Genomic DNA, 26,234 nt, shown 5'->3' on the forward strand with positions numbered 1-26,234 from the left:
ACTTACGAGATAGGTCTTATAAGACATTTTAAAGAAAAGAAAGAATGAAGCAAAAGTACCAAAATATGATAAAGACATGGTAAGCTACCCTGTCGTTCTTACGTTGCGCGTTATACTTTGTGGAAAATTGGGGATTTCTCGATTTCATTTCTGAGAAGTATGTAATATTGAGAAGCCAGATGCGTTTTGCGTTAGGAATAAATCCCCGGTAACGAGTAGGGTACATATGTACAGCTTTTGCGTTTAAATCATTCATATATAGTTAGATAATATTTTAAGTGCCGATGCGACTACTGATTACTGATCGCTTTTTTATGCTCTCGTGATAAAGTAAATCATTTTAAATCTGAGTCAAATACAGCATTGGCATTGCCTTAGTTGTGTTACTTACCGCAGTGCCTTGAAAGCAAAAACTGAGGCATAATAACCCACTGCCAGAATCACTGATAAATCTTTGTAAGTAAAACAAAGGTGTCGTTTTCCTAACCGAAATACAAATAACTGTATTCTGGCGATAGGGGTTACATTAATCTTAAAACTTTGTATTCACTGTTGTACAGTCAATTTTAAGACTTTGCCTCAGGTTATGTCCTTAAAGTTACATTTGAGGTACTAACCGCCAAGACCCTATCCACTGATAATTACCTGTAGATATGTAGTGTCAGACGCAGGGTAGAATCAGCCAGATAGCTCAGGTGGTAGAGCACTCGCCCTGTTAGCGAGAGGTCCCGGGTTCGATCCCTGGTCTGGCTGGTGATTTTTCTACACTTTCCCAAAAAGGCGCTATAGATAACTTCATCTTTGGTACCAGCTTTGGGTTCAACTCTTGAACAGTCACAGTGGAGATTACTACTAGTACTACATATATATATAGCACAGAATTCATGTATTAGCACTCCTTTGACACTTAATGAGATCTACTCTGTGCTAACTAATGAAAGCAAAGACCTCAAAGAATGTAAAATGAAGACCAGTTTCTGCGGTATCTGCAGTGCCATACATGTATGTTAGCACAGTTTGGCAATCAGAATCGTCAACCGGAGTGCTAAATCATGAATTACTAGCACACAGGTATTCAGACTGTCACTAGCTAAATGAACTGTGCTCTGCCAGGCTTAACATTGTAAAAGGTCTCTTAATATTATCTGTCGTCTATTATAGATAACCTATCTGAAGAGTCAATTAATGATTGAAGATAATCAGTATGGCAGATGATCCACCTACCAGAGATGTTAAGGTAAAATTATTGTATGCTTAATGTAATACATAAACCATGAGCCAGCCAGGACTGGGGTATACTTGAAGTCAAGGCATGAGTGGATATTATATGTAACTTAATTGATTGGTGTATCTGACTTGTACCATGGTAGATGTCGAGACTGAAAAAGCTTAGACCCATAATATGTGGTGCAGATTTCATTCATGCATGGTGCCTATGGACATCTTTCATGCTATTAGGACCCAAACCCCCCAATATTTAGTTCTGGTACATTTCAAATCAAATATATTAAATACCCAAAATCTTAGATTTACCATGGCCTGCCTCAACTTTTTGGTAAAGGGTTAAGAATCTTTTGACTACAGACTACTTCTTTGCCTACTTTTGCCTTTCCACCAGTTTCTTATCTTGTGCGTATATTAGACAGATCTTGCCAACAAAGAAATATGTATTAAGTTGTAAACAGTGAGACAAAAGTTATATTTCAGTAAAACTGCCCTTCTCTACAATTATAGATTTTCATACCAAAATTAAACAAAAAATATCTCATTTTTTCATCCCGGTGCCACCCCACCCCCCTTATCAGAGCCCTGGACTCCCCTGTGATGAGTTTCACTTTGTTTGTTTTTCCAGGAGTTTCAGTTCCAGCAGATGTGCAAGGTTCAGGTGGCAGCCAGACAGACCGACTCTGTTCCCAAACACAGGTCACAACTGCTGGCTGTGTCCAACAAATATGGATTGACTTTTGTTGGTGTGCAGGAAGGTATGCTGGGGTTTTTATATATTTTTTTTCTTATCAGGATTGAGGACTTCATTTTTTGGCAGTGATTGAAAACTCGCAAAGATTGTGGTAGGGATAAGGATATGAATTTATAACCTTACTTGTGGAAAATAAATGTTAAAACAATAAGTACATGAAATAACTTTTATAAATTTTCTTGTTGTCTTCTATTTCATCAACAGTATTTCCTTTTGACAGATTCATGCTATTGAATACATCTTCTGTATTTTGTCTGCATTTTTTTGTCTGTTAATGGTCTCCATGTATTTCACAGGCTTTAAGGTCATAAAAACCATTGATCTCATCAATGCCGATGCCAATGAATCAGACAAGAACAAGGTGGTGACTGACCTCCCTATGTGGACAGTGGTCAGTACAGAGAGTGCCCCCACCCACCTGGCCCTCAGCAATGATGATATGACCCTGGCCGTGTGTGTAGAGAGGGAAGGGTTACCTTTGGTCTTACTGTATGACATCAGGGTGTTTGCTGAGAAGGTAAGATGTGTGTTCCTCAAAATGAATCCAAAGAGGGAGAAGTATGGATAGCTCTCTTTATACTCATACAGTTCATATATAGATTGATACATTGTAAACCTCATTGGTAATAACATGGTATTTTCAAGGGCTATGACGTATCCACATATGGTTTTGCATGGTGCAAAATAAGTTTTTTTTTTTTTTTTTTGCACATAGTAATGTAAGTATGGCTGGGGCTGACTTAATATCATGCATAACAGTGTGAAAGTCGTTTTAAGGTTTGTCAGTGCTTACCACATATAAATACAATTGAAATCGGGGAAATAACTGACCTTAGGCTGGTATTGATTTTATTTCCTGGTATGCATGTGTGAATGATAGATATCATAATCCCTGTATAAAAACATAAAACCACTAACATCATTTCATTATTTCAAAGGGCACATTATAAAACTTGATGTTTGAAATTAATTTTTTATGTGACTTGTTTTTCAGGATTCTAAGCCAAGAACTTTCCATACTATCCCATTATACACTAGCCCCAGTGTCAGACTGGTAGACTTTGTATGGAACCCTGGCACAGACTTCCCTGCTGTCTTTGCTGCTGTCATGTCAGATGGTAGCTTGAAGTTGATGGAAGCCACAGAAAATCTGAAGATAATGGGCAGCTTGAAGGCTGGCTCTGGGGTCACTGCAGGTAGGGGTATTACTGGGGTACATGTGCTGGACAGCTTGACTTTTTTTTCTTTTTCAGGAGGTTGGAAATATTTTGTTTGGCTGCAAAGACATTCCGTCCATTTTATATACAATTATGGGTTCTGAGTTGTATTGCCATCTTTATAATCACTTATAATTAATTAAACTCGGTTCTAGTTTTAAAACAGGTTCTTTCTTTTTTTATAGTACCTCATTGTTTACTTTGATTACCAGTATTTTGATTATTCTTATAATGTTTGATGTTTATTATTGATATGTCGCCTTGATTGCATTCACATAATAAATGATTCATAATAGTAGTTTTAAATGTATTGTAGTATGTTGGAGCCCTAAAGGAAAACAGATAGTGGTTGGAAAGAAGGATGGTACCATGCAACAGTACGACCAAGAGTTAAAACTCAAGAAGAATATTGCAGCGCCCACTATTTTTCAAGACCCCATGAAAGGTGTGTCCCTTATTTTTATCCGTCAACAATGCTAGCTCTTACTGAAGAGAATATAATAAATCTATTCTGTTATAAAAACATTTGCTGTACAGACATTATAAATCTGGATGGCTTCTACTCTCCTTACAAAAGGATATGTGACTGCTTAACAATTGTTTTTATAGCTAAAGAAAAATTAAGTCTGGTAGTTTGTTTTTCCATTGATTTTTATATTTTTGATGACACTGGGAAAGGTGTTATTTGAATTAGGATCAAATTTTGCCATTGTTAGTCATTTACATGTTAATTTTCCATGTTTCATATTTGCTGCCTTTTATGGTTAATTGTAAGGATTTGTTTATTTAGATCTGAAACAATTTTTTTTCAGTCCTAGATATTCAGTGGTTGACAACCTTCACATTTCAAGTGGCTTACATGCCCCAAGGAGATGCCATCACAGAGCAGCCTTCACTTGTGTTTGTACACGCCCCAGTAAGTCGGTATTAAATCAGATCTTCTTAAAGTCTACAATTTTAACATCAACACTATGCCAAATGCAAGTAAAATTGAAACAGGGACAGCAAAAATGTATAAATTTGTTCAGGTACAAGTGACTGTTTCTGCTTTGGCCCAGTAGATTATTACTGACTGGTTGCCTGGAGGACCAGTAGGTTGAAATATTTTTGGCACACATGTGAAAAGCATTTGATTGGTATGTGAAAAATACAAAAGACCATTGCTGTACATTTCCAAATTATGATGTCAGAGAGTGAAAACATTGTGATGCATCCTGTAGATAAAGTGTTATCTGAAATATTGCCCATTCCCAGACACCATGTTATCTTGACTTAAATCAGTCTAATTTTCCAGGAGAAAATGGTAGATGGGAATAGAATAATTGTGTAACAGGACAGCACTGGTTTAAAGTTGAATGTCCCTTGAAATATTGTTTTTTTTTCTTTTTCAGAAAACTGGCAATTTAGTTTTCACCAATTATGAAGATGTGTGTTTTGGCCAGGGAGAGGACAGAGAACCTGTTTATTATCTTCACCATATCATCAAGTGGTAAGAAATCTGGATAATGTATTAATTGTGATAAAGAGATGTGCCATATCAGCAGTGTAGTAGTTGTGACAGTCAGATGTTACCTAATCATGTACTGAAAATTTTACTAATCACTATTCCTATCAGTACATAGCATATTCACAATATGTAATCCAATTTTACTTTACATATATTGTTAATTAGCAAGATAAGTTATTTTATTTTATCTTACACTGCAAAAAATGCATTGCTCAGAATTAAAAAAATAATTTTGGCTATGATAATATGATATCATTGTATTTTCCTTATTCACTCAGGGGGGTAATGACGGTGGCTTCTGCCAATGCTACAGAGTGTGGAATTCTGGGCAAGAAAGCAGATAACCAGGTAAGCACCCCGAATTTGATGGTTGAAGTTTAATTACCATTTCTCAAGTATTCCTTATATGCAATTTATCTAAAGCACATGTTTTTATTTACAATTTTTGAAAATCATTATTTCTGTCTTTGTAGGAAAAATTATGGTATTCGTATTTTTTCCTACAAAGACGATGTCAACAGAAATTAGCATGAATAAAGGAACAAATGCCATATTATTAGCACAATCAAAATGAAATCTATAGCTGTTATTTTATATTTGATATAATTATATTCTATTGTCCCCTGGAAAAGGTAATCATAATATATTTATGTTTCTAGGAATGCTGGGAATTGTGGACCCTGGAGGACAGTGGGCGTGCTCAGCTCCCCACCACAGAGGATTACGATGACACTTATCCTGTGGGTGTGGCCATAGATTATACATCACAGAGGCAGATACCACTGGGTGAGAAAAGTGATAAATTGAAGGATATATCTTCTAGTTTTGGTAGGCCATTGTCATTAATCTTATCCTGAATACACCATGTCTGTTCAGAGAAAGTTGTATGAAGATGGTCCAGAGACTTGCTAACCATTGGCCAACTAACCGAGGACCCATTGAAAGCCTTAGGGTGATGATAACCTATGTTCTGCAACTCCAGTATAAAAAGTTTGTGATATCCTACAAGGAAAAATAAAAGAAAAATTAATTGTAATTTTCATGCAGAGTTATATTCTGTAAAATGAGCTGGGAAAATATTTTCAGAGTCACTAAATTCATTATTTACCATGAATTTTTTGTTCTTTTCAGGGGAAGATAAGTTCCATCCCCCTGCCCCTGTTTATATGCTCCTCAACACAGATGGACAGTTGCTTTTGTTTTATATGATGAATTATTTCCCTGGAGCCGAGCAGCTGACATGTCCACCACAGGTGCTGACATCTGCTGGGGCAAGAATTGGAAAGGGTAGATAAGGCCTTTGGAATTTAGACTTTTGAATCCATTAAACTGATTGGCTAGAGCCACTAGCATATTATTTGTGTTGCCAAATAACTTATTTTTTCACCAAATTACATTTAATACTTAAAATTTGATGAGATATTTTATTTACTTTTTCAAAGCAATCAGTGAGCCTAGATTAAAATGACTATTGTTAGTAAATTGGCAAAATTCTTATAAAAACTTATAGTTATTCCTTTTCTGTGCAACACACAATTGTACTACAGATTGACATCCTTCATTTCAGGCGAAGAGCAGGCAATCCCAAAACAACCAGCAGCGGTAGCACCATCAACTACATCTGCTGCACCTGCCAAGACAAGCTTATTTGGTAAACCAGGAGGAGGCTTTTCTTTTAGTGCAGCCCCAACTAGTGGTGGTTCTGGGGGGTTTGACCTGGCTAAGCCCCTTGGACAGGCAACTGCAATGTCTGTGCCAAAACCCAGTCAAGGAGGTGAGTCAGGTGCACTGCTTAAATGTCTGTGATTCAATGATTACTCTGATTTTTAGAGGTTTCATGTTGGAAATCGATAATGGTAAGACACACTTTTTACCCCTTACCAAAATGAAAATCTACAAAAAAATGACTCAGAGGTTTCCCCTTGATGAATTTTCAATGAAACTGACCAATAAGAAAAAGCTTTTAAATTATTTTAAGGCAACATTTTTATAAGTTGATATAGATATATAAGAGTTATATTAGCCAGCTTGCTTAATTTTTTCCTCAATCAGCTGCCACAACTTCTGCTCTCGGTGCAACCAAATTTACCTTTGGTGCAGGAACCACTGGAGCACCATCTGGTGGATTGTTTGGAAGCACTGCAGGGCTGCCCTCTAGTGGCAGCGGCTTTACACTGGGCTTTGGCACCACTGGGCAACAGCCACCAAAATCTGTTCCTCCTGCAAATACGATCATGTCTGCTGCCCCTGTGGCAACTACTGCACCACTGACGTCATTATTCAGCATGAAAGGAGCTCCTCCCAGTTATACCAGCAGCCTGGCTGTGAAGTCCACACCAGGAGCAGCCATGTTTGGAGGGAGCAGGCCTCTGACTGGTGGTTAGTGTTTAAGATTGTGTGATCCTCCATTTTGGTGATTTTTCAATGATTTTTCTCTTAGTTTTAAGTTTTATTTAGGACAATGTTTCGGTTTGATTAAGATTTTTTATTGTTTTTTAGTTATTTGTTAATAGCTAGGGTCATTCAGTTTATGTTGTTAAAGGGGGGATGATTGCTCCACTGTATGTGAGTATTTTAGAAAAAATTATAGAAATGGCTCTGCATTTGAAAAATAATTTCTTTCAAAAAATATTACCTTTTAAATCATCTTTTGACAAGCCTAGTAGTGCTGAAACCAGCATTAACAAAACTGGTTACTCATTTGATATTTTGCTGTTTTCAGACCAGACAGATGCAACATCCGCAGGGTTTGGTGTGCCTCAGCAAGTTTCATCATCATCTGACCCACCAGGGCTCTTCTCTCAACCCAAACCAGTCACAACACAACCTTTTGGACAACCAAGCACTGGTCAACTCTCTGGTATTCTCACCGGCCAGTCAAAGTTACCACAAGTTACCATAGCAACAACACAGCCGCAGCAGCAGCAGCTCAGACCCACTATGACATCACTGCCTCAACAGCCAGCGTCATCTATTAGCAAACCTATTGCAGTGTCGCACCCTGTTCAGGTTTCTACCACTGTAGCTCAGCCTGTTTCGTCAGCTTCAAGAGACCCACAGCCTCATGGGATAGGATCTGTGAGCCATCCCTCTCCTGAGACTACTGGGATGCCATCTGGAGGCAAAATTTCAGCCAATCAAACAGTTGAGAGCACTTTTACAAGGAGCATTGTGGAAGAGGTGTGTTTCACTTTTGTTAAAAATGAAGGAGCTCTTTGTTATTGAAATAAAAATTATACAGCATTTTCTATTCTCTTTTAATGGTGTGGTCTTAACACTTTTTTAATGGAGCCAGAATCATAGTTAAAACACTATTTATGTATCGTGCAGTAGTTGTTAAACAGATATGTATATCTTTCAATTTTCCCCAAGATGTCCCACTTTGAAAAGGAGATGCAAGACTTGAAGAGCCGGTCCTCACAGTGTCAGTACAAAGTTGGCACTAAAGAGGAGCTGTCAAAACTAAGGAAAGACACAGAGTCAGTGGAGTTGTTCATCAAGGAAATCAAGACTGTGACCCAGGTACATATAGCATGAAAACTGAGCCTGACTTTTTGCCCAAGGCTATAATTAACTTTTGCTTGTGCAGTTAAGTTTTGATTAAGTTAATATTTTTCATCAATTGAGAAAGATTGAATTGGTGTGTGGTTTCATGATCAGAACACACTACAGCATAGTATTTATTTGAAATCCCTTGATAAAGTAATAAAATATCTCGTAAGCAAAAATATAATTTTAATTGAGATCAAAACTTATTATTAAAATTGTCAGTTGCAAACACCACAGAGGCAAAAAATTAGACTCTTCATCAATTCTTGAGTACTCACAAGGGAAATGTAATTTGTGATTTGATATTTGACTATTCAGGATTCTAGAACGGGAATATCATGCTACGATTTCTTACTTTATCAGGCAAGTAACAGTGAGATCCACTCTTTAAAATCTGATGTTTTGGAAGCCTTCACACAGCTTGAGGAGTGCCATGTCAGACAACAGCGCAATATGGAGCCTCGTTATCAACAGCTCCTAAAATCTCGTGCCCTAGATCCCATGAGCACAGCCAAGATGAAACAGCTGCGAGCTGTGACACAGAATATTGAAAAGACCCTAAATGATGCTAACTTTAAACTAGATGAAGAGTGGGAGAATCAGCAAGACAAGAAGGCCAAAGGGAGGTAAGTCAACAGGACCATAGGTGTCAGCATTGCATGACAAGACAGGCTACATAATTTATATGCTTGTGTCTTGTCATTCATTCATTCATTCATTCAGCACTGAGTGAAAGAATAACTTTAATTTTTCCATCTAGGCAGATGCAGGCCCCCTCCACCGACACTATCTACAGAACCCTAAGTAACAACCACAATCTGATCCTGTCAATGACCAAGAGGATTGAGAGTCTGGTGACAGATTTGAAAGCCATGAAGTTACATAACCTGACGGCTTCTTGGGAAAATAGGAGCTTTAGCATCCCAGAGGAGAAGAGGTATGTTGTACTGAAATGTATGTGGAGTGATGAATAATGACAAAGTGTAAAGAAAAATTTGTGGGAGGTTTGCTTTTAGAACTTTGCTGATGAGTTTCTTCACAATTTATTTTTCAAAATACTGATTTAATAAAAAAATAAAATAATGATAATAATAAATATAATAATAATTATAATAATAATAATGTTCAAGACTTCTTTAGCTATGTACAACTTGAATATTGAAAAATTTTCAACCTTAAATTTTTCCCCCACCAGTGACCTTGAACACCAGGAGTTGGCCAGTCTGGCTGATAGTCTGCTGGAGACCAGACTGTCTCCAAAGAAACCCCCCGTGAAGAGTTTGTCACCAGAGAAGCAGTCCAGACTCCGTCAGTTGCTGGGAAGGAGGGCAGTGACACCTGTGAAAGTGACAGCTCCAGGTGACTATTTATTTATTTGTTTGATAATTTTTTTACTAAATGACTTATTACTACTTGTCTTAAATCACAGTTTGCAACATCATCAGCCCCTGTTACCTCACCTGACCATCTGACCATGTAGCTCATTAACCTCTAGACCTAGTAAAAAAGAAATCAGTAAAACATTAATTGATCAGCCTTTCTGAAGAATATTTGCATTTCAGCCAATTTATCCATGTCCAAGATAGTCTCTGCACAGGATCTTCGCAGAGTCTTGTCTAAGAGATTTGAGGAAGATTCTTTTATTGAAGAGAAACCCCGTGATACTGTCACAGAACTTAAGGCTGCTGCTAAGGTGAAGGAGAGCCCAGGAATTAATGGAAGTTGTTACAAAGTTCATTGCTTTACCACAGGATGTTGGTTGTATGAAAGGCTTATCAAACTGTTTTTTGTCCATATTAACAAAATTTTCACTAATATATTAATATTGTGTTTCTTGTCGTCTGAACTATTTTCTTATACATCTAAATATTGACAGACATGCAGATAAACAGTGATAAACAGATCAACATTCACATAACTTTAACAAAATTAAGATAAATGTTATCTTTCTAAACATAGCAAACTCACCTAGCCATGTCCCTTATTTCAGGAGGAAGAGAAAATTCCTTCCACTACCCAAGTTGTTCTTGCTTCTATGACAGCTAGAAAGGGGTTGTTTACATCACCAGCGTCAACTTCAACACCCTCTCGACCCTTGACCTTTGGAACTGGTCCGGTGCCTCCATCTGGCGGCATGTTTGGTGGAGCAAAGATGGCTGAGAGCCCTGGTCCTGCCCTAGGCAACCTTATGTCTGCAGCACCAGCAAAGCCGACAACTACCACAGTTACAGTTTTGTCTGGTACTAAGGTACTTATGGTGTTTTTACACTTTATTTGTGACTGTTCTACTTGTATTAGATCGTATGATTATGGGATAGGTACAACATAAGTCAACAAGGCATATATGGTATACATTACTGTAATGCATGAGTGGATGTCCTATGCACCTTGCTGACAATTGATGTATTTGACTTATACCATGACAGATATCAAAATCAAAAATTGGACATGTGGTGTATCCTGCAAAAACTACTTATCCTTTTATGAAGTAAGGGACCATTTCCACAGATATTTGGATCAATCTATCTCCCTGGGGAGTCTCAATAAACTGCTGTCATCTTGACCGGCTTAAATGTCTGTCACGCCTAGTAAAGCTGTTAGGGGGTAATTATCTTTACCCTAGCTGACTCGGTAGGCATGACAGACATTTAAGCCGGTTGGTTAATAGCAACTTAGTGAGACTCCCCAGGGAGTTAGATTGATCCAGATGGATCGATCTAGGCATGGGAACCCAGTCTAAATTTTGCTGCCATTCAAAATAAGTGGAATTCTTGATGTATTTTTTGTTAAAAAATCATAGATGATGCTATACGCTTATAAAAATAATTGCAATGCAAATAACTTTGATTTTAGCTGCTGTTTTGAAAAAACTATCATTGTAACTTTTGTATGTTAAATTTTAATTTTCTGCACCATTTTCTCTAATTACATCCAATTGCATCTAATTATATCCAATAATAATCATGTTGGTTGTTATATGTTCTCCAGCCTGCAGACACTGGTTTGTGGCCAACCTTTGGCAGCATGTTTAACCCTGGGGCTGCTGGTACCATCAAATTTGGCACCGACAGCACCTTTAGCAGAGGGCCTCCAGCAAATGAACCTTTTCAGGAACCTCAAGGTAAAATGAAAGATTCTATGTCTGCTCTCTCTTAGAATGAGATGTTATCCTGCATATTCAAATTTCTTGGTATCCTATGCATTTTTTGTAATTTAAGTTATTGTATGCTTTGCACAGCAAAATTAGCTGCTGTGAGAAAGAAATGTAAATGTATGTGATGGTGAAAAAATGCTGTCAGTGACGCCACCTATTGTCATACACAACACTTAGGGACAAGCTTCACAAGAGAACTTTAGACCAAAAAATTGGTCCTCTTTGGTTTAGAAAAAAATATTGATAGAATTACAGAGTAAAGATTGATCCAAAACAATAGCCACATCTTTCTGACTATAAAACATGCCCAATTTTACTGGGTCAAAGTGAACTGAAATTTTGGTCTAAAATTGGTGTTAAGTTCTTTTTTGAACCCGGCCCCAGAACATAATAGTAAAAGGGAGTTTAATTAATTGGGATTCAGTTGAAGACTTGACTCCAGAGTCCACATCAGAGAGTGGAGATGAGGAGGAGGAAGAAGACAGAGTGGAGGACCTGGCTGAGGAGGATAACCAAGCTGGTAAGAACTTCACAGATGAGGACTAACAAGGTCAAAAACTGCCTGTTTTGTTCCTGTAATTAATGTTAATGTAATCTTGACTGGAATTTTAAATCCATTCAGTCACTGACAGCTGTTTCTGCTTAAGGCCAGTAGATTACCCAAATTGCCAGTTGTGTAAAATGTTTTGGCATGGATTGCTTGCTTTGGGGAACCTACAGATCCAGCTGATTATTGATTTTGATTATTAACTTCTTGTACATTTTTGAAAAAAGTTTCTGTAATTTTATCCTATAATATTAGGTGTTGGCCAAACCTTACTAGCTGCAAGTGGCTCTGCAGGAGCTACTGGATTGAAAATTGGTTTCATGGGAGGAAATCAGACCAGCTTTACCTTAGGTTAGAACATGTAGTTTCCAGTTTCTACTTCAATCAGGGTACGAAATAAGGACCGTCCGGCAGCCCGGGACGGCTCAATTATCACCCAGGCGGCCTCTTTCCAAAAGTTGCCAGTCCGTCGGTCTGGCCATTTTCTGGCCTCTAAAATAATTGTATATCAATATGCACGTTCATATTAAGCAGATTTGGTTGAAATAAAACGAAAACAATGAGGCTCACCCTTCAAAAAAATGAACGAAAACCGAAAGTAGGTCCTACATGCTTATTCACTGTTTTCCCGGCATGCCTAGCGCAAAGACCCTTCACCGTGTTATGAAACATTTGATACAAAGTATCAAACGCGGCATTTATATGCTTGTTTGCGAGACAAATAATGAACGATGTGTGCTCATTCAAGTTCAGAACAACACAATCTCTTCTAAATACGCAGTTTAATTTTTGATTCTTCTATAATCTGTAATTGTACGATGTCTTTCTCATAAAAGATTTAATTGAATGACGTCAGGACCCACGTGGATTACCCCTGTTGCAGTCTACCCTCTCTAAGTATTTTGGTGCTAATAATGAATGTGATGCCCCAGCACGTAAGAAAACAACACAGGAAGATAACAGACAGTCAAATAAAGTGTATGATGACACCAAAGCAGGGCTCCGCAGGTAAAAATTCAGTTCGGACAAGTGAATTTGCAGGGTGGGCTAGAACTTAAGAACAAAAATCTTGAAAAAGAAATTTCTGTTGCATACTAACGTCTTCTCGTCTCTTCCTGGATGGCATTAAAAAGAGTGACCTACATTGGTGCAAAACACGTGGTCACAAAACAAAGTCTTAGCAAACTTACCGCCAGATTATGAAAGTGAACACCTTTCAGAACTTCACAAGACAGAATTTATTCACATAACAGGCTGACTACTTAATATTTATTTGTTTTAAAATCTACGTGCTCTAGTAATAAAGACCGTTCCTAAAATAGAAACCACACAAGTACTGGGTACAACAGCCAGATTGGACTGGATGAACTGGATGTATCTAGTTTGTTGTCAAGGCAACATACTGCCTGTCAATCAAATGTGTTGCACGCTATCACCTCACAACCATTTGAAGTTGGAAAGTCAAACTTTGGGAATGAAGATCTTGTTGAAATGTTGTTTATTTGCATAACCTGAAATTTTGTAAGATGTTTTATTTAATGACTCTAGCACCACCTGTGTTATTTACAGTTCAAAATTTAGTGCTGGAATTTGATAAATTAGCAATGCTGTCATATACCAGTGTGATATTGATGTAAGGAAGAAAATTAGTGATAAAAATGTGAGAATTTAAATCAAAAAAGAAAGGGAAATTTTTTAAATGACTGATTTTATTTAATTCATATATTTAAAAAAATCAAACACGTTACCCCTAAAGAAAGCAAATATAATATAAATATCAATTAAAAAAAACTTTAATATTAGTGATATTTATATGTAAGTAAACTATTATACAATGAATATTCTTCAATTTTTAATAAAATTTATTCAAATATTATAAATTTTGAATATTTTAATAAAATAATATAATGCTGCCCCCCCCAAAAAATTGGTTTTGTTGGACAGATTGGATTCAAAATAGGACACGCCAAATTTATGGAAGTGGCCCCCCCTTCATTAAAGTTATGCTCATTAAAGTTAGCGTCAAGCCCTGCAAAAGGAAAAGATTAGTTTTGCCATCGTGGAAAACTGAATTTTCTGGGTTAATTCGTGATGAGATTGATAGTAAAAACGTCATTTGTAACAAGCGGGTCATGCAACTAGACTCTGATTATGACGGTCACATGCAGTGAATCAGACTTTTCGGATTTGGGTTCAGAGCATAATGTTTCAGATGCTGACAGTGAAGAATAAATTCACTTTGAGACTAAGAGTCCTTGTTGTACCACCAGCGTAGGCGCTGGCGGTACACATGGTTTTAGTCCCGACCCGTATGTTCCGCCGGCTCCTGCGGCTCCTGCGGCTCCGCCGGCTCCTGCGGCTCCGCCGCCAAGTCACCGTTACCGCTTCTCCTCCTAGACGGTAAGGGCCTCCATACCCATCTCTTGGATTTAGGTCACCTATAATCTCAACTCGTTCCACGTAAAATTTGGGCTTTGTCGGTATTGGGGTCTAGGTGTGGCACTCATTGCAATGCACCCTTGTCCAAAAATGGCAAAATTAAATGCTAATTATCTCCCCTACGGAAGGAATTATGGGAAAAATTTCTACAGACAGCTTTCCAAAAGTCATATGTGTAGATTTCAAATATGCCCTTGGATTTGACCTTTGACCTTTATTTCAAGGTCAAACGGGCCAAAATTTTCAAAAAAACAAAATTTTTGCTGAAAAAAAAATTATTTGCGGTCTTATTCAGACACCACACAGACTTAACTAATAATATTAATGGAAAGTGTTACCCTTCGGGTCATCTTTCATCTCCGTGAATTTGGGGTCAATCGGTGCATTTTCACGGGAGTAGCGGCCATAAGATATCGAAACTGAAAACTGTCTCTAATTCGGGAACTGTTAATGCTAGACACCCATTCTTTTTTGCATTTTGTAGAGCATGTAAAGCCCAACACTGGAGGTGGTCTCCGTTTTTTTGTATTCCATACGGTTTTCGAGTTACGTTGTATCAAAAAGTACATATTGGTGGTGAAAGCAAAATGTGCAGTACGGTAATGGATAAAAAATTTTGAACTCCGGAAAAATAAAACATAAGGCTTGGCAAAGCAGACAACTTGTGGTCAAAAATGACATTATTTCATCAAATTTGAACATCTGGAACTTCAGAGCACCTCCCATTTCAAGAATTTTGACCAAAATGACCTTTTCTTTATTTTAATTAATTTTTTCTGTAGGAAATTTATGGCACATTATGATAACTCCAAAATTATAACATTTAGTCCCTTATATAGTCCAGGAAATTGGTGAAAAATTGTGCATTTTTTACCTACAAGCATGAAATTTGGCACACTTATGGACAATAAAATTCTAAGCAAATTTGGATATATGGGCATGTCTGAAAATTCCAAAATGGCCGTCAAATCCAATATGGCCACCAAAATACCTTTTCAAATTAAAACTTCAAGTACATAGTCTTCTAATGACTTAAAATATCATATAAAGGTTAGAAAACACCATGGTATGAATCCTTCAGGTGTATTAAATCCAAAATGGCCGCCAAAAGTAAAAAAAGCAGACCATTTATTCAAGATATCCATTTGAATGGGGAATTCATCAAGCACTTAAAACTACAAGCATAAAATTTGGCAGGTTTGTGGAAAATGAAATTCTGAGCAAGTTTGGATGTATGGGCATATCCGAAAATTTAAAAATGGCCTTCAAATCCAAGATGGCCTCCAAAAATACGGCTTCTAATTAAAACTTCAAGTATATAGTCTTTTAAGGGCGTAAATATCATACAAAGGTTAAAAAACACCACGGTATGAATTCAGAATCAATATTTGCTTTTTTAGGTGTATTAAATCCAAAATGGCCGCCAATAGTAAAAAGCACTGTACTTATCCAAGATATCCAGCAGAGTGGTTAATTCACCAAAAACTACAAGCATGGCATTTGGTACAGTTGTAAAACAGGATTCCAAGCACTTTTGGATGTATGAGCATGTCTAAAAATTTCAATATATGGCCCCCAAATCCAATATAGCCGACACAAATAACCGTTCAAATTAAAACTTCAAGTATATATAATCCTATAATAACTTAAGATAACATTTTATGGTTAGACAAGACTTTGGTATGCATGAAGTATCAATATTTGATTCTTTAAGTGTATAGAAATCCAAAATGGCCTCCAAATATAAGAAAAACAGGCCACTCACAGCAGCAGTATGGTGAATTCATCATGCACTTAAAACTACAAGCATGAAAATTGGCTCAATTGTACAGAACAGGATTCTAAGCAATTTGTTATATAAGGACATGTCTGAATATTCTAATATGGCCACTAAAACCCTTTTAAAGTAAAAAAAGACTATTATATAATCTGACTGACAACAGTCTTTACTCTTTTTTTGGTTTTTCGCTCCTTTAGTTACATTTAGACCCAAATGACCATAAAAAATGGAACAGGACTCCTTTTGGTCTAGTTGTGACATCACATGCAGCAATTCTATAAATGTCAAGGATATGAAAATGTCAAGGTATTTTCACAAATAAGTTTCAAATTAACGAAAGTTATTTTATCAAGTAAGTGTTGCACATTTTATGGGCGGACAACCTTTTACTTTAGTAAATGGACAATATCTCAACAGAGAATAACAGCTAGCTACACCGAAATTTCTACTTATTTGGTTAAATAATTTTCATTCATTAATGTGTGCCTAGCTTTACTAGTAGTTGTGTTTCCCTCAGCTTTCCCAGTATTTCCTTAAAGCTAAAGCTTCTACATGTAATCCACTTTCCCCAACAAAATACCAAGAGGCATTGGTCGTTTTTAACACCAGAAAGCATCAGTTTACATGCATGAGGGTCAATAGGAATATGAAAGTGTGGTAGGGCATAGTAGTAGATGTAGGTTACTAGTGTGAACCCTTATAGGACCAGTCTTCCAATGCTTCTGACTCAGTTTACATGCATGACGGTCCATAGGAACATGAAAGTGTGGAAGGGCATATTTGTAGATGTAGGTTACTAGTGTGAACCCTTATAGCACCAGTCTTCCAATGCTTCTGACTCCCCTCACCACAGTTAGCAACTGCACACATAACTACAAACAGATGTGGTAGGAGCTACCTGGTAGATTTTGTAAGCTGGGTAAGTGAATACTCCTCATGGCTTCATTCTGGATTGTCCCACAGAGACAATGATGCGGAAATCTCATGAATTTTTACCTTTCAAAGTCCATATTGCACTAATTTCTTGGTCTAATCCTCAGAATACATCGTTTTTTGGAGTTTTGTATGTATTAACTGTCTGGAGGATTTTAATTCTTTTATTTTCATGTTCAGTTTTTTGAAAGTAAAAGTTTGTAACTAAACAAGTTGCCAAATGATCAATTGAAAACCAAAGTTTGGCGCCTATCAGTGCTTCTTTTTTAGTGCACGAAGTGTGAAGTCTGCAATGCAACTCTTGGATACAGCACGTATCAACACCTGCCCTCTGTTTGGGGTACAGGTATTTCTTTGCTCATAAATTTTCACTAAATTCTCTGTAGCCATTACTGCGAATGTTCTAAAGCCAATTTTTTAAATTAGAAGCTTTTCTAATTTACTTTTGAAGCACAAGATAACATCATAACATTATAGAGTGCAAATGTGCCCCGCTTTTAGTACTTTACCAATGAAAAACACCAAATTGTTGAGACCTGTATGTTTGATTAGCTGTCATTTTTGTTATATTTATGAGCATTTGATGAAGCGCCATGCACTGATCTAGCTGAAGAATCATAACCAACAGACAAAATTGGTACACCCCAAGTTTTTTTATATTTGCCTCTTTAAGGCTAAGTTATTTTGGTGTTTCTTTCACATTTTATGGATTTTGCACGATACTTTTTTTCTTAGAAAGGGGGAGTCACTTATGAGTGCCATATAAGAAGATTGCTAACTGGGAATTGATCTAAATGAGAATCCAGAGCAAAATGTCAAACTACTTATGTTGGTTTATCAAAAGAAGGACTGTTTTCAGTACATAATAAATGTATCATGCTTGATGGTTTTTTAAAAAACTCTGTAGAATAGCTCCTGCACAGGTAGGAATATGCTGATTATACAGGTACTTTGCAAAGCCCACATGCCTATTCACGAGTGATTACAATTCAATAGTTGTGGTCTGCTGACTTTTGGAGGCCATTTTGGAATTTTAAAACCTTAAGTGGCAGATACTGATACTTCATGCATACATACAATGGTATTTTCTTACCATTAAATGATATTTTTATAAAAGACTATACAAATAACTTTCACCTTGAAAGGGTATTTTGGGGGCAATATTGAAATTGGCTGGCATATTGGAATTTTCAGACATGCCCCTATATCCAGCGTTGCTTAGAATCATGTTCTACATAACTGTGCCAATTTTTATGCTTGTAATTGTAAGTGCTTGATGATTTTACAAAACTGCTGGATATTTTGCGTAAGTAAACTGCTTATTTTACTTTTGGAGGCCATTTTGGAATTCTATACACCTGTAGAAGCGGATATTGATAATTCATTCATAGCATGATATTTTCCAGCTATAAAATGATATTCTAAACCATTTTAGGACTATATATTAGATGTTTTAATTTAAAAGAGTATTTGTGGCAGCCATATTGGATTTGGCGGCCATACTGGAATTTTCAGACATGCCCATATATCCAAAAAAGCTTAGAATTCCATTATCTACAACTGTGGCAAATTTCATGCTTGTAGGTAAAAAACGCACAATTCACCCTTTTTTCTGCACCAATTTCTTGGACTAATATCTCCAAAACTGGCAGAGATAGGTCCATAGTTACTATTGAAGTTGAATAGGAAGTCATATACTGGCAATCTAAATGTGACCTTAAAATTGACCTTTGACCTACTTTTCACCATGAACTGAACTTTGCAAATTTTGCTTCCTTTTTATCTCCAAAACTGGCAGAGATAGGTCCATAGTTTCTATTGAACTTGAATAGGAAGTCAAATGCTGGCAATCTAAATGTGACCTTAAAATTGACCTTTGACCTACTTTTCACCATGAACTGAACTTTGCAAATTTTGCTTCCCTTTTATCTCCAAAACTGGCAGAGATAGGTCCATAGTCTCTATTGAACTTGAATAGGAAGACATATACTGGCAATCTAAATGTGACCTTAAAATTGACCTTTGACCTACTTTTCACCATGAACTGAACTTTGCAAATTTTGCTTCCCTTTTATCTCCAAAACTGGCAGAGATAGGTCCATAGTCTCTATTGAACTTGAATAGGAAGTCATATACTGGCAATCTACATGTGACCTTAAAATTGACCTTTGACCTACTTTTCACCATGAACTGAACTTTGCAAATTTTGATTCTCTTTTATCTCCAAAACTGGCAGAGATAGGTCCATAGTTACTATTGAAGTTGAATAGGAAGTCATATACTGGCAATCTAAATGTGACCTTAAAATTGACCTTTGACCTACTTTTCACCAAGAACTGAACTTTGCAAATTTTGCTTCCCTTTTATCTCCAAAGTTACGCTGTATCAAAAAGTACATATTGGTGGTGAAAGCAAAATGTGCAGTACGGTAATGGATAAAAAATTTTGAACTCCGGAAAAATAAAACATAAGGCTTGGCAAAGCAGACAACTTGTGGTCAAAAATGACATTATTTCATCAAATTTGAACATCTGGAACTTCAGAGCACCTCCCATTTCAAGAATTTTGACCAAAATGACCTTTATTTTAATTAATTTTTTCTGTAGGAAATTTATGGCACATTATTGTAACTCCAAAATTATAACATTTAGTCCCTTATCTCTCCAAAACTGGCAGAGATAGGTCCATAGTTACTATTGAAGTTGAATGGGAAGTCATATACTGGCAATCTAAATGTGACCTTGAATTTGACCTTTGACCTACTTTTCATCATGAACTGAACTTTGCAAATTTTGCTTCCCTTTTATCTCCAAAACTGGCAGAGATAGGTCCATAGTCTCTATTGAACTTGAATAGGAAGTCATATACTGGCAATCTACATGTGACCTTAAAATTGACCTTTGACCTACTTTTCACCATGAACTGAACTTTGCAAATTTTGATTCTCTTTTATCTCCAAAACTGGCAGAGATAGGTCCATAGTCTCTATTGAACTTGAATAGGAAGTCATATACTGGCAATCTACATGTGACCTTAAAATTGACCTTTGACCTACTTTTCACCATGAACTGAACTTTGCAAATTTTGCTTCCTTTTTATCTCCAAAACTGGCAGAGATAGGTCCATAGTCTCTATTGAAGTTGAATAGGAAGTCATATACTGGCAATCTTAAAGTGACCTTAAAATTGACCTTTGACCTACTTTTCACCATGAACTGAACTTTGCATATTTTGCTTCCCCTTTATCTCTAAAACTGGCAGAGATAGGTCCATAGTTACTATTAAACATGAATAGGAAGTCATATACTGGCAATCTAAGTGTGACCTTGAAATTGACCTTTGACCTACTTATTATCATGAACTGAACTCTGCTAATTTCTTTCTCTTTTAACTCCAAACCTGGCAGAGATAGGCCCATAGTTACTATTGAAATTGAATAGGAAGTCATATACTGGCAATTTACTGTGACCTTGGAATTGACCTTTGACCTACCTTACGATGAACTTAACTTTGATCGTACCATTTTTAGTAATATATATATTTTTTGCATATTTTGAAAATTCTTGTTGATTGCATTTTTACAGCTTGTCAAGCACAAGACTGGTGGCTGTGTTCCTTATTTTGTATATGTGGGGGTCTATACGAATGCGCTTGCTCCAGCTGGTGGTACAATATTCGGAGGCGGTATCGCCTCTCTGATCCTCTAGTTTCAATATCGTTCCTGCCTGAAATTGGTTTAATCAGGTAATTTTCAAAAAAATTCAGGACTGGCTACTTTTGGTCAGGGCTGGCTACTTTTCAAAGTTGCCAGCCCTGCTGTCCAGCTTCAAATTTATACGAATTTCATACCCTGCTTCAATGCATTACTGCCTTTACAATTTAAGAAGTACTTATTAGACGGCCCCTCTTTACATGTTTTCTAAAAGGCTCTCACATCTTTTGGACCTGTTCTAAGTGATAGATAAATTTCATCAAAATTTGTAACTAGAATCCCTCACTGTCTTGGAGTCACATCAATCAGATCACAGTTGTAGCATTTCTTTTTACAAATCCTCTCCAGTTTTGCACCACATCATTTGATATATTGTCTCTAGCCAGCAACTGTTATGAAATCTAATATCTATCTCATTAAATGTTAACATCTTTTCAAACAAGTTATTCATTTGAAAGATTATTTTTTCCAGGAGAGTTTGCATTTTGGAAAGCAATGCAAAGCTCATCAGAGAAACCACCTGTTAAGTCTGAAGCAAAACCAACAAGTGGGTTCTCATTTAGTGCCCCTCCTCCCACTACAGTCTCTTCAAGTGGAAAAAGCACTGCAGCTTCAACTTCAACCACAACTGCAACTGTCAGCCCTTCTGTTTCCTCTGGAGCTGCAGCGCCAACACGTACTACTTTATTTGGTGGAACTGGTTATGTATTGGGGTCAAAACCTGCAGCAACTGTGACAACAGCAAAAACAACATCTGCAACTACAGCCAGTGTTTTCAGTGGTTCTGGTGGCAAACCAAGTGAAGGGAGCACCACTTCTGTCAGTCAAGGCTTAGTGGGGAAGCCTGAAGCAGCCAACAGTTCACCAAAAGTCAGCGTGTCTGGTGATGCTGGGGCCGAACAAGGTGAAGGGGGGGCCACTTCTGTCACTTTTGGCCAAAGCTTGAATGGGAAGCCAATAGTACCCACAAGTTCAGTACAAGTGGAAGAGTCATCCCCAGTGGTTTCAAAAGTGGAAACAGTTACAACAACAACTTCTTCAGCTTTTGGCTCTGGCTTTTCTTTGGCAACAGGCACATCGGCACCATCTGGTGGATTTTCCTTTGGGGGATCCAACTTTGGTGGAACTGCAACTACATCTTCATCTGTGGCTGGGGGTGCGGCAGGGAGTGCGGCAGGGAGTGCTGCACCAGCAATATCTGGTGTGGGTCTCTTCGGAAAATCAACTGCCAGTTCAGGGTTTGGATTTGCATTTACTCAGCCAACAACAGGGGCATCTGTATTTGGTGGATCTTCTACAGTGACTGCTACAACAGCACCAGCAACAACAACTGCAGCATCAGCACCTTTAGGAACAGTAGCAACTACTGCAACAGCAGAGACGACAACAGCTGTTACGACTACTGCTGCAACAAGTTCATTGTCTGGAGGCACTTCAACTAGCGCTACGAGCACTGCAACTTCATTATTCAGTGGTGGTGGAGCAGGCACTGGGTTATTTGGGCAGGCAACTTCCAGTGGAGCTACAGGGTTTACGGCCCTGGGCAGAGGGGGGACTTCACTCTTTGGAGGTCAAGGTCAACCAGCTACAAGTAACACAGAGGCAGCAGCTGCCACAACTACTATTACTACTACTATTACTACTACTACTACTACCACAGCTCCTACTGCAGCAACTTCTACAACTTCATTGTTTGGTGGTATACAGACTACCACCTCCTCCACTGGGGTGTCCATATTTGGTACCCAACCCTTAGCTAGTACATCTTCTGTATTTGGTGGTACCCAAACTTCAACAATTACATCTTCTGTATTTGGTGGTACCCAACCTTCAACAACTACATCTTCTGGATTTGGTGGTGCCCAACCTTCAGCTACTACATCTTCTGTATTTGGTGGTACCCAACCTTCAGCTACTGCATCTTCTGGATTTGGTGGAACCCAACCATCAGCTACTACATCTTCTGTATTTGGTGGTACCCAACCTTCAGCTACTGCATCTTCTGGATTTGGTGGAACCCAACCATCAGCTACTACATCTTCTGTATTTTGTGGAACCCAACCTTCAGCTACTACAGCCTCTGTATTTGGTGGTACCCAACCTTCAACTGCTACATCTTCTGTATTTGGTGGAACCCAACCTTCAGCTACTGCATCTTCTGTATTTAGTGGTTCCCAACCTTCAGCTACTACATCTTCTGTATTTGGTGGAACCCAACCTTCAGCTACTGCATCTCCTGTATTTGGTGGAACCCAACCTTCAGCTACTACATCTTCTGTATTTGGTGGTTCCCAACCTTCAGCTACTACATCTTCTGCATTTGGTGGAACCCAACATTTAGCCACTACATCTGTATTTGGTGGAACCCAAGTTTCAGCTACTACAGCCTCAGTATTTGGTGGAGCACAACCCACAAGTTCTACCAGCACCACACCACTTTTTGGTGGTGAACAGTCTGCCACCACTGCAACCACTGGCACAACGCTCTTTGGTAATTCACAGGTGTCAAGTTCAACTGCAACACCACCCTTATTTGGTAGCACACCAACTGCAAGCACTGCTACTTCAGCCCCGCTTTTTGGCAGTGTTCAAACCAGCACAACTTCCACTGGTGCAGCATCCATATTTGGTGGTGGTTCCACTGTGACCTCTGGTGGAACATTTGGGTCCTCTGGTGGTACATCTGTCTTTGGTGTCCAGCCTTCAACCACAGGTGGATCTGCCTTTGGGTCAAGCACATTTGGACAGAGTGGCACAGGGTGAGGATAAAGTATCTTACCTTCAAAGACAATAAATACGTAGACCTTTGCATACCAAAAAAAAAAAATGGATAAATGAGAAAATTTTTAAAAAACATAATTTATTTAACAAGGCAAAAGTTTTGATCAAAGTGTCGCTTTTATTTTAAGAGAAACAATTAATGCTTTTTGATGTAATAAAAGTGATGCGTCATATCTAATTGCATTATTTAAAATATATTTGATATATATGTATATTTAATCTATATTTTCCAGGTTTTTTGGTCAGCAGCAGACCTCCACAGCAACCAGTGGTACTGGAACTGGTCCATTTGGCACACCTAGTGCATCAGAGGCCCCTGGGGGTCTCTTTGGAGGTGGTGGGGGCCTGTTTGGGGGTCTGGGAGGAAAGCCAAGTAAAGAGAATGCCAGTAAAAATGTATTTGGAGGAACTGGATTTCAAGCTGCTCCAGCCAGTCAAGGATGTGAGTTATGGTATTTTTATATGAAAAGATTTTCTGATGTACATCCCTGAAAATATTTGAGTGGGCTGAATTAAAAAACACTGAACAAAAAACATAGTAAGTTGTGTGTGTGTGTGTGTGTGTGTGTGTGTGTGTGTGTGTGTGTGTGTGTGGTGGAGGGGATACTGTATAAATACCAAATATTCATTGATCCTCAGTTTCTTAACATGTACATTGATTAATTTCATTTACAGCCAGTTTGTTTGGTTCCTCTGGTACCACCACCACCAGCCCCTTTGGTTCCCCAGCTCCCAGTGTATTTGGGGCTGGAACCAGTGGTGGGGGTGGGGGTGCTTTCAGCAGTGGAAGTGGAGGGGTGGCACAGACAGGTTTTGGAGGATTCAGCCAGCAACAACAACAAAATAAACCACCAGGTACTGTTGGTCTTTTTTTCTCTTTTTACTAAAGAAAGAGAAAGTTAGCTCTGTTTATTAAATTTAAATCTGGAAAGGACATGAGAATTAAAAATTATAAAAGCCAAGCACATTTGAAATAAATTCATTTGCATCAGTGTTTATATTCAATTATTTTAAATTTTCTTGACATTATGTAGGTGGGTTTGGTGCTTCTCCCACTTTTGGTGGAGCTGCTTCCTTTGGAGGACGACCTGCCTTTGGAAGTCCCCCTGCATTTGGCAGCAGCAGTGTCTTTGGTGGAGGTGCTACATTCAGCAGTCCTGTAGGTGGCAGCACATTTGGGTCCTCCCAGACAGCCCAGGGTGGAGGTTTTGCTGCGTAAGTTGAATTGGAGAAGCTTGTTAGTAGTGAAACCTTAAGAACACAACAACTGACATTTACTTTCTTCTTTTAAGGCATAAACCACAGTTGTTCTGATATGAGTGGCTGTACAAGGACAAAATTTAAGTTAATATAATCATGAAAATACTCCATTTGTTTCACATATTCAAGACAAGCTAATATCATCTCCAGGTTTGCCAATGCTGGAAGTAGCCCTACATTTGGAGCCCTGGCCCAGGGGGGGAACACCCCAAGTTTTGGAAGTGCTGCCCAATCCCAAGCTGCACCCACATTTGGTGGGTTTGGAAGCCCTCAGGGTGAGTTAGTCTGCATTTTAATGGTTTTTGCAATTGCATATCTGTTAGTTATAAAAGTTCAATAGATCATAAATGATTACAGTATTGAAAAAAAAACAATCAAGTCCATTATTGCACTTGTCTGAGCGATATGAATAGGATTATGAATAATGAAATTTTCCCCCATTTTGTTCCAGGGCAGCAACAAACATCCCCCAATTTTTCTGGATGGCGCTAAATGTGAGGTTTTTTAGAACAAGCCTAGAACTTTATGAAAAGACCAAAGCAAGACTTGATGGAAAGCAAAAGAATGATTTTAAGGAAGCATAATCATATATTGTGGAATTGAATTAATAAGAGTCATTCAGCAAAAAAAAAAAATAATAAACATTTTTGAGTCTTATCAGTGATACACACCTTTGTGTTATATTTGCCTAATTTCAACTTTATTATCATTTTTTTTTTTTCACTTTTTACTATGGTATCCTACAATGTGGAAATCTACAACAATTGTAACACCAGGATAAGCACTGGGATTTCTGGTGACTTTACCCCCCCCCCCCTCCCTCCCGTCCCCTCCAAACTGACTTGTTGAAAATCAAAATTGATATCATGCATTTATTACACAAAATGCGTGTCACTGTTGTGACTGAAATGCTCATTTTGTTGTGTAATGATCCATCCTTTTTTTCTTTTAAATAATAAATGTGTTGTTGGTAATAATTGTACACAACTTTCATGTATCTAAATCACTGAAATGTTTGCTGCAACAGTAACTTTTTAAAATGTACTCTAGCTTGTATTTGGGAAAATTTGACATAATTATCATTGATTTTTGCAAGTGTTTTATATATTTGAGGTAAACGGTAAATATTCACAAGGATTTTTCAAAATGTTCTCATGGGTGTTGGAAATGTTCTTTAACAGACAATGGAACCTTACACAATGTCTTATCCTGAAGATAGCAGTTGAAATATTCCAAGTGATCTGGTTTGTATTATGATCAAGGTTTTAGTTGAAATGTTTAACTTCCAAGTAATAAATGTTTAAAGTAGGTGTGTATTTAATATTCAGTTTCATGTCTGTAAAACTGCAAATCATGACTGTTGAATTTGTTTTAATTG

General features: G+C 37.7%; 1 protein-coding gene across 10 annotated transcripts; it reads left to right on the plus strand.

The window, feature by feature from the left end:
• The first annotated feature begins 83 nt into the window (after positions 1 to 83).
• LOC106180727 (uncharacterized) lies at positions 84 to 26,172 on the plus strand. Of its 10 annotated transcripts, none has more exons than XM_087007632.1 (31): positions 94 to 208; positions 1,162 to 1,237; positions 1,853 to 1,982; positions 2,275 to 2,495; positions 2,973 to 3,174; positions 3,512 to 3,640; positions 4,008 to 4,111; positions 4,587 to 4,684; positions 4,981 to 5,050; positions 5,362 to 5,488; positions 5,834 to 5,989; positions 6,270 to 6,476; positions 6,755 to 7,081; positions 7,425 to 7,882; positions 8,075 to 8,224; positions 8,615 to 8,877; positions 9,012 to 9,188; positions 9,447 to 9,610; positions 9,814 to 9,944; positions 10,242 to 10,499; positions 11,240 to 11,372; positions 11,830 to 11,925; positions 12,208 to 12,303; positions 21,288 to 22,955; positions 22,995 to 23,033; positions 23,151 to 23,574; positions 23,830 to 24,038; positions 24,272 to 24,451; positions 24,631 to 24,811; positions 25,007 to 25,131; positions 25,308 to 26,172. In XM_087007632.1, the coding sequence occupies exons 2-31, from the start codon at positions 1,205 to 1,207 to the stop codon at positions 25,346 to 25,348; spliced, it is 6,597 nt and encodes a 2,198-aa protein (XP_086863758.1). In that variant the 5' UTR covers positions 94 to 208; positions 1,162 to 1,204; the 3' UTR covers positions 25,349 to 26,172. The 10 variants fall into 10 exon arrangements, with proteins under 10 accessions (XP_086863753.1, XP_086863758.1, XP_086863761.1 ...); XM_087007635.1 differs by lacking the exon at positions 22,995 to 23,033 and having other exon boundaries at positions 21,288 to 22,886; positions 22,926 to 22,955; XM_087007631.1 differs by having other exon boundaries at positions 21,288 to 23,033.
• Positions 26,173 to 26,234: the final 62 nt, after the last annotated feature.

The sequence above is a fragment of the Lingula anatina genome, chromosome 3 (assembly GCF_051362555.1).
Source record: "Lingula anatina isolate TDL-2025a chromosome 3, LinAna3.0, whole genome shotgun sequence".
Classification (NCBI taxonomy): Eukaryota; Metazoa; Brachiopoda; class Lingulata; order Lingulida; family Lingulidae; genus Lingula; species Lingula anatina.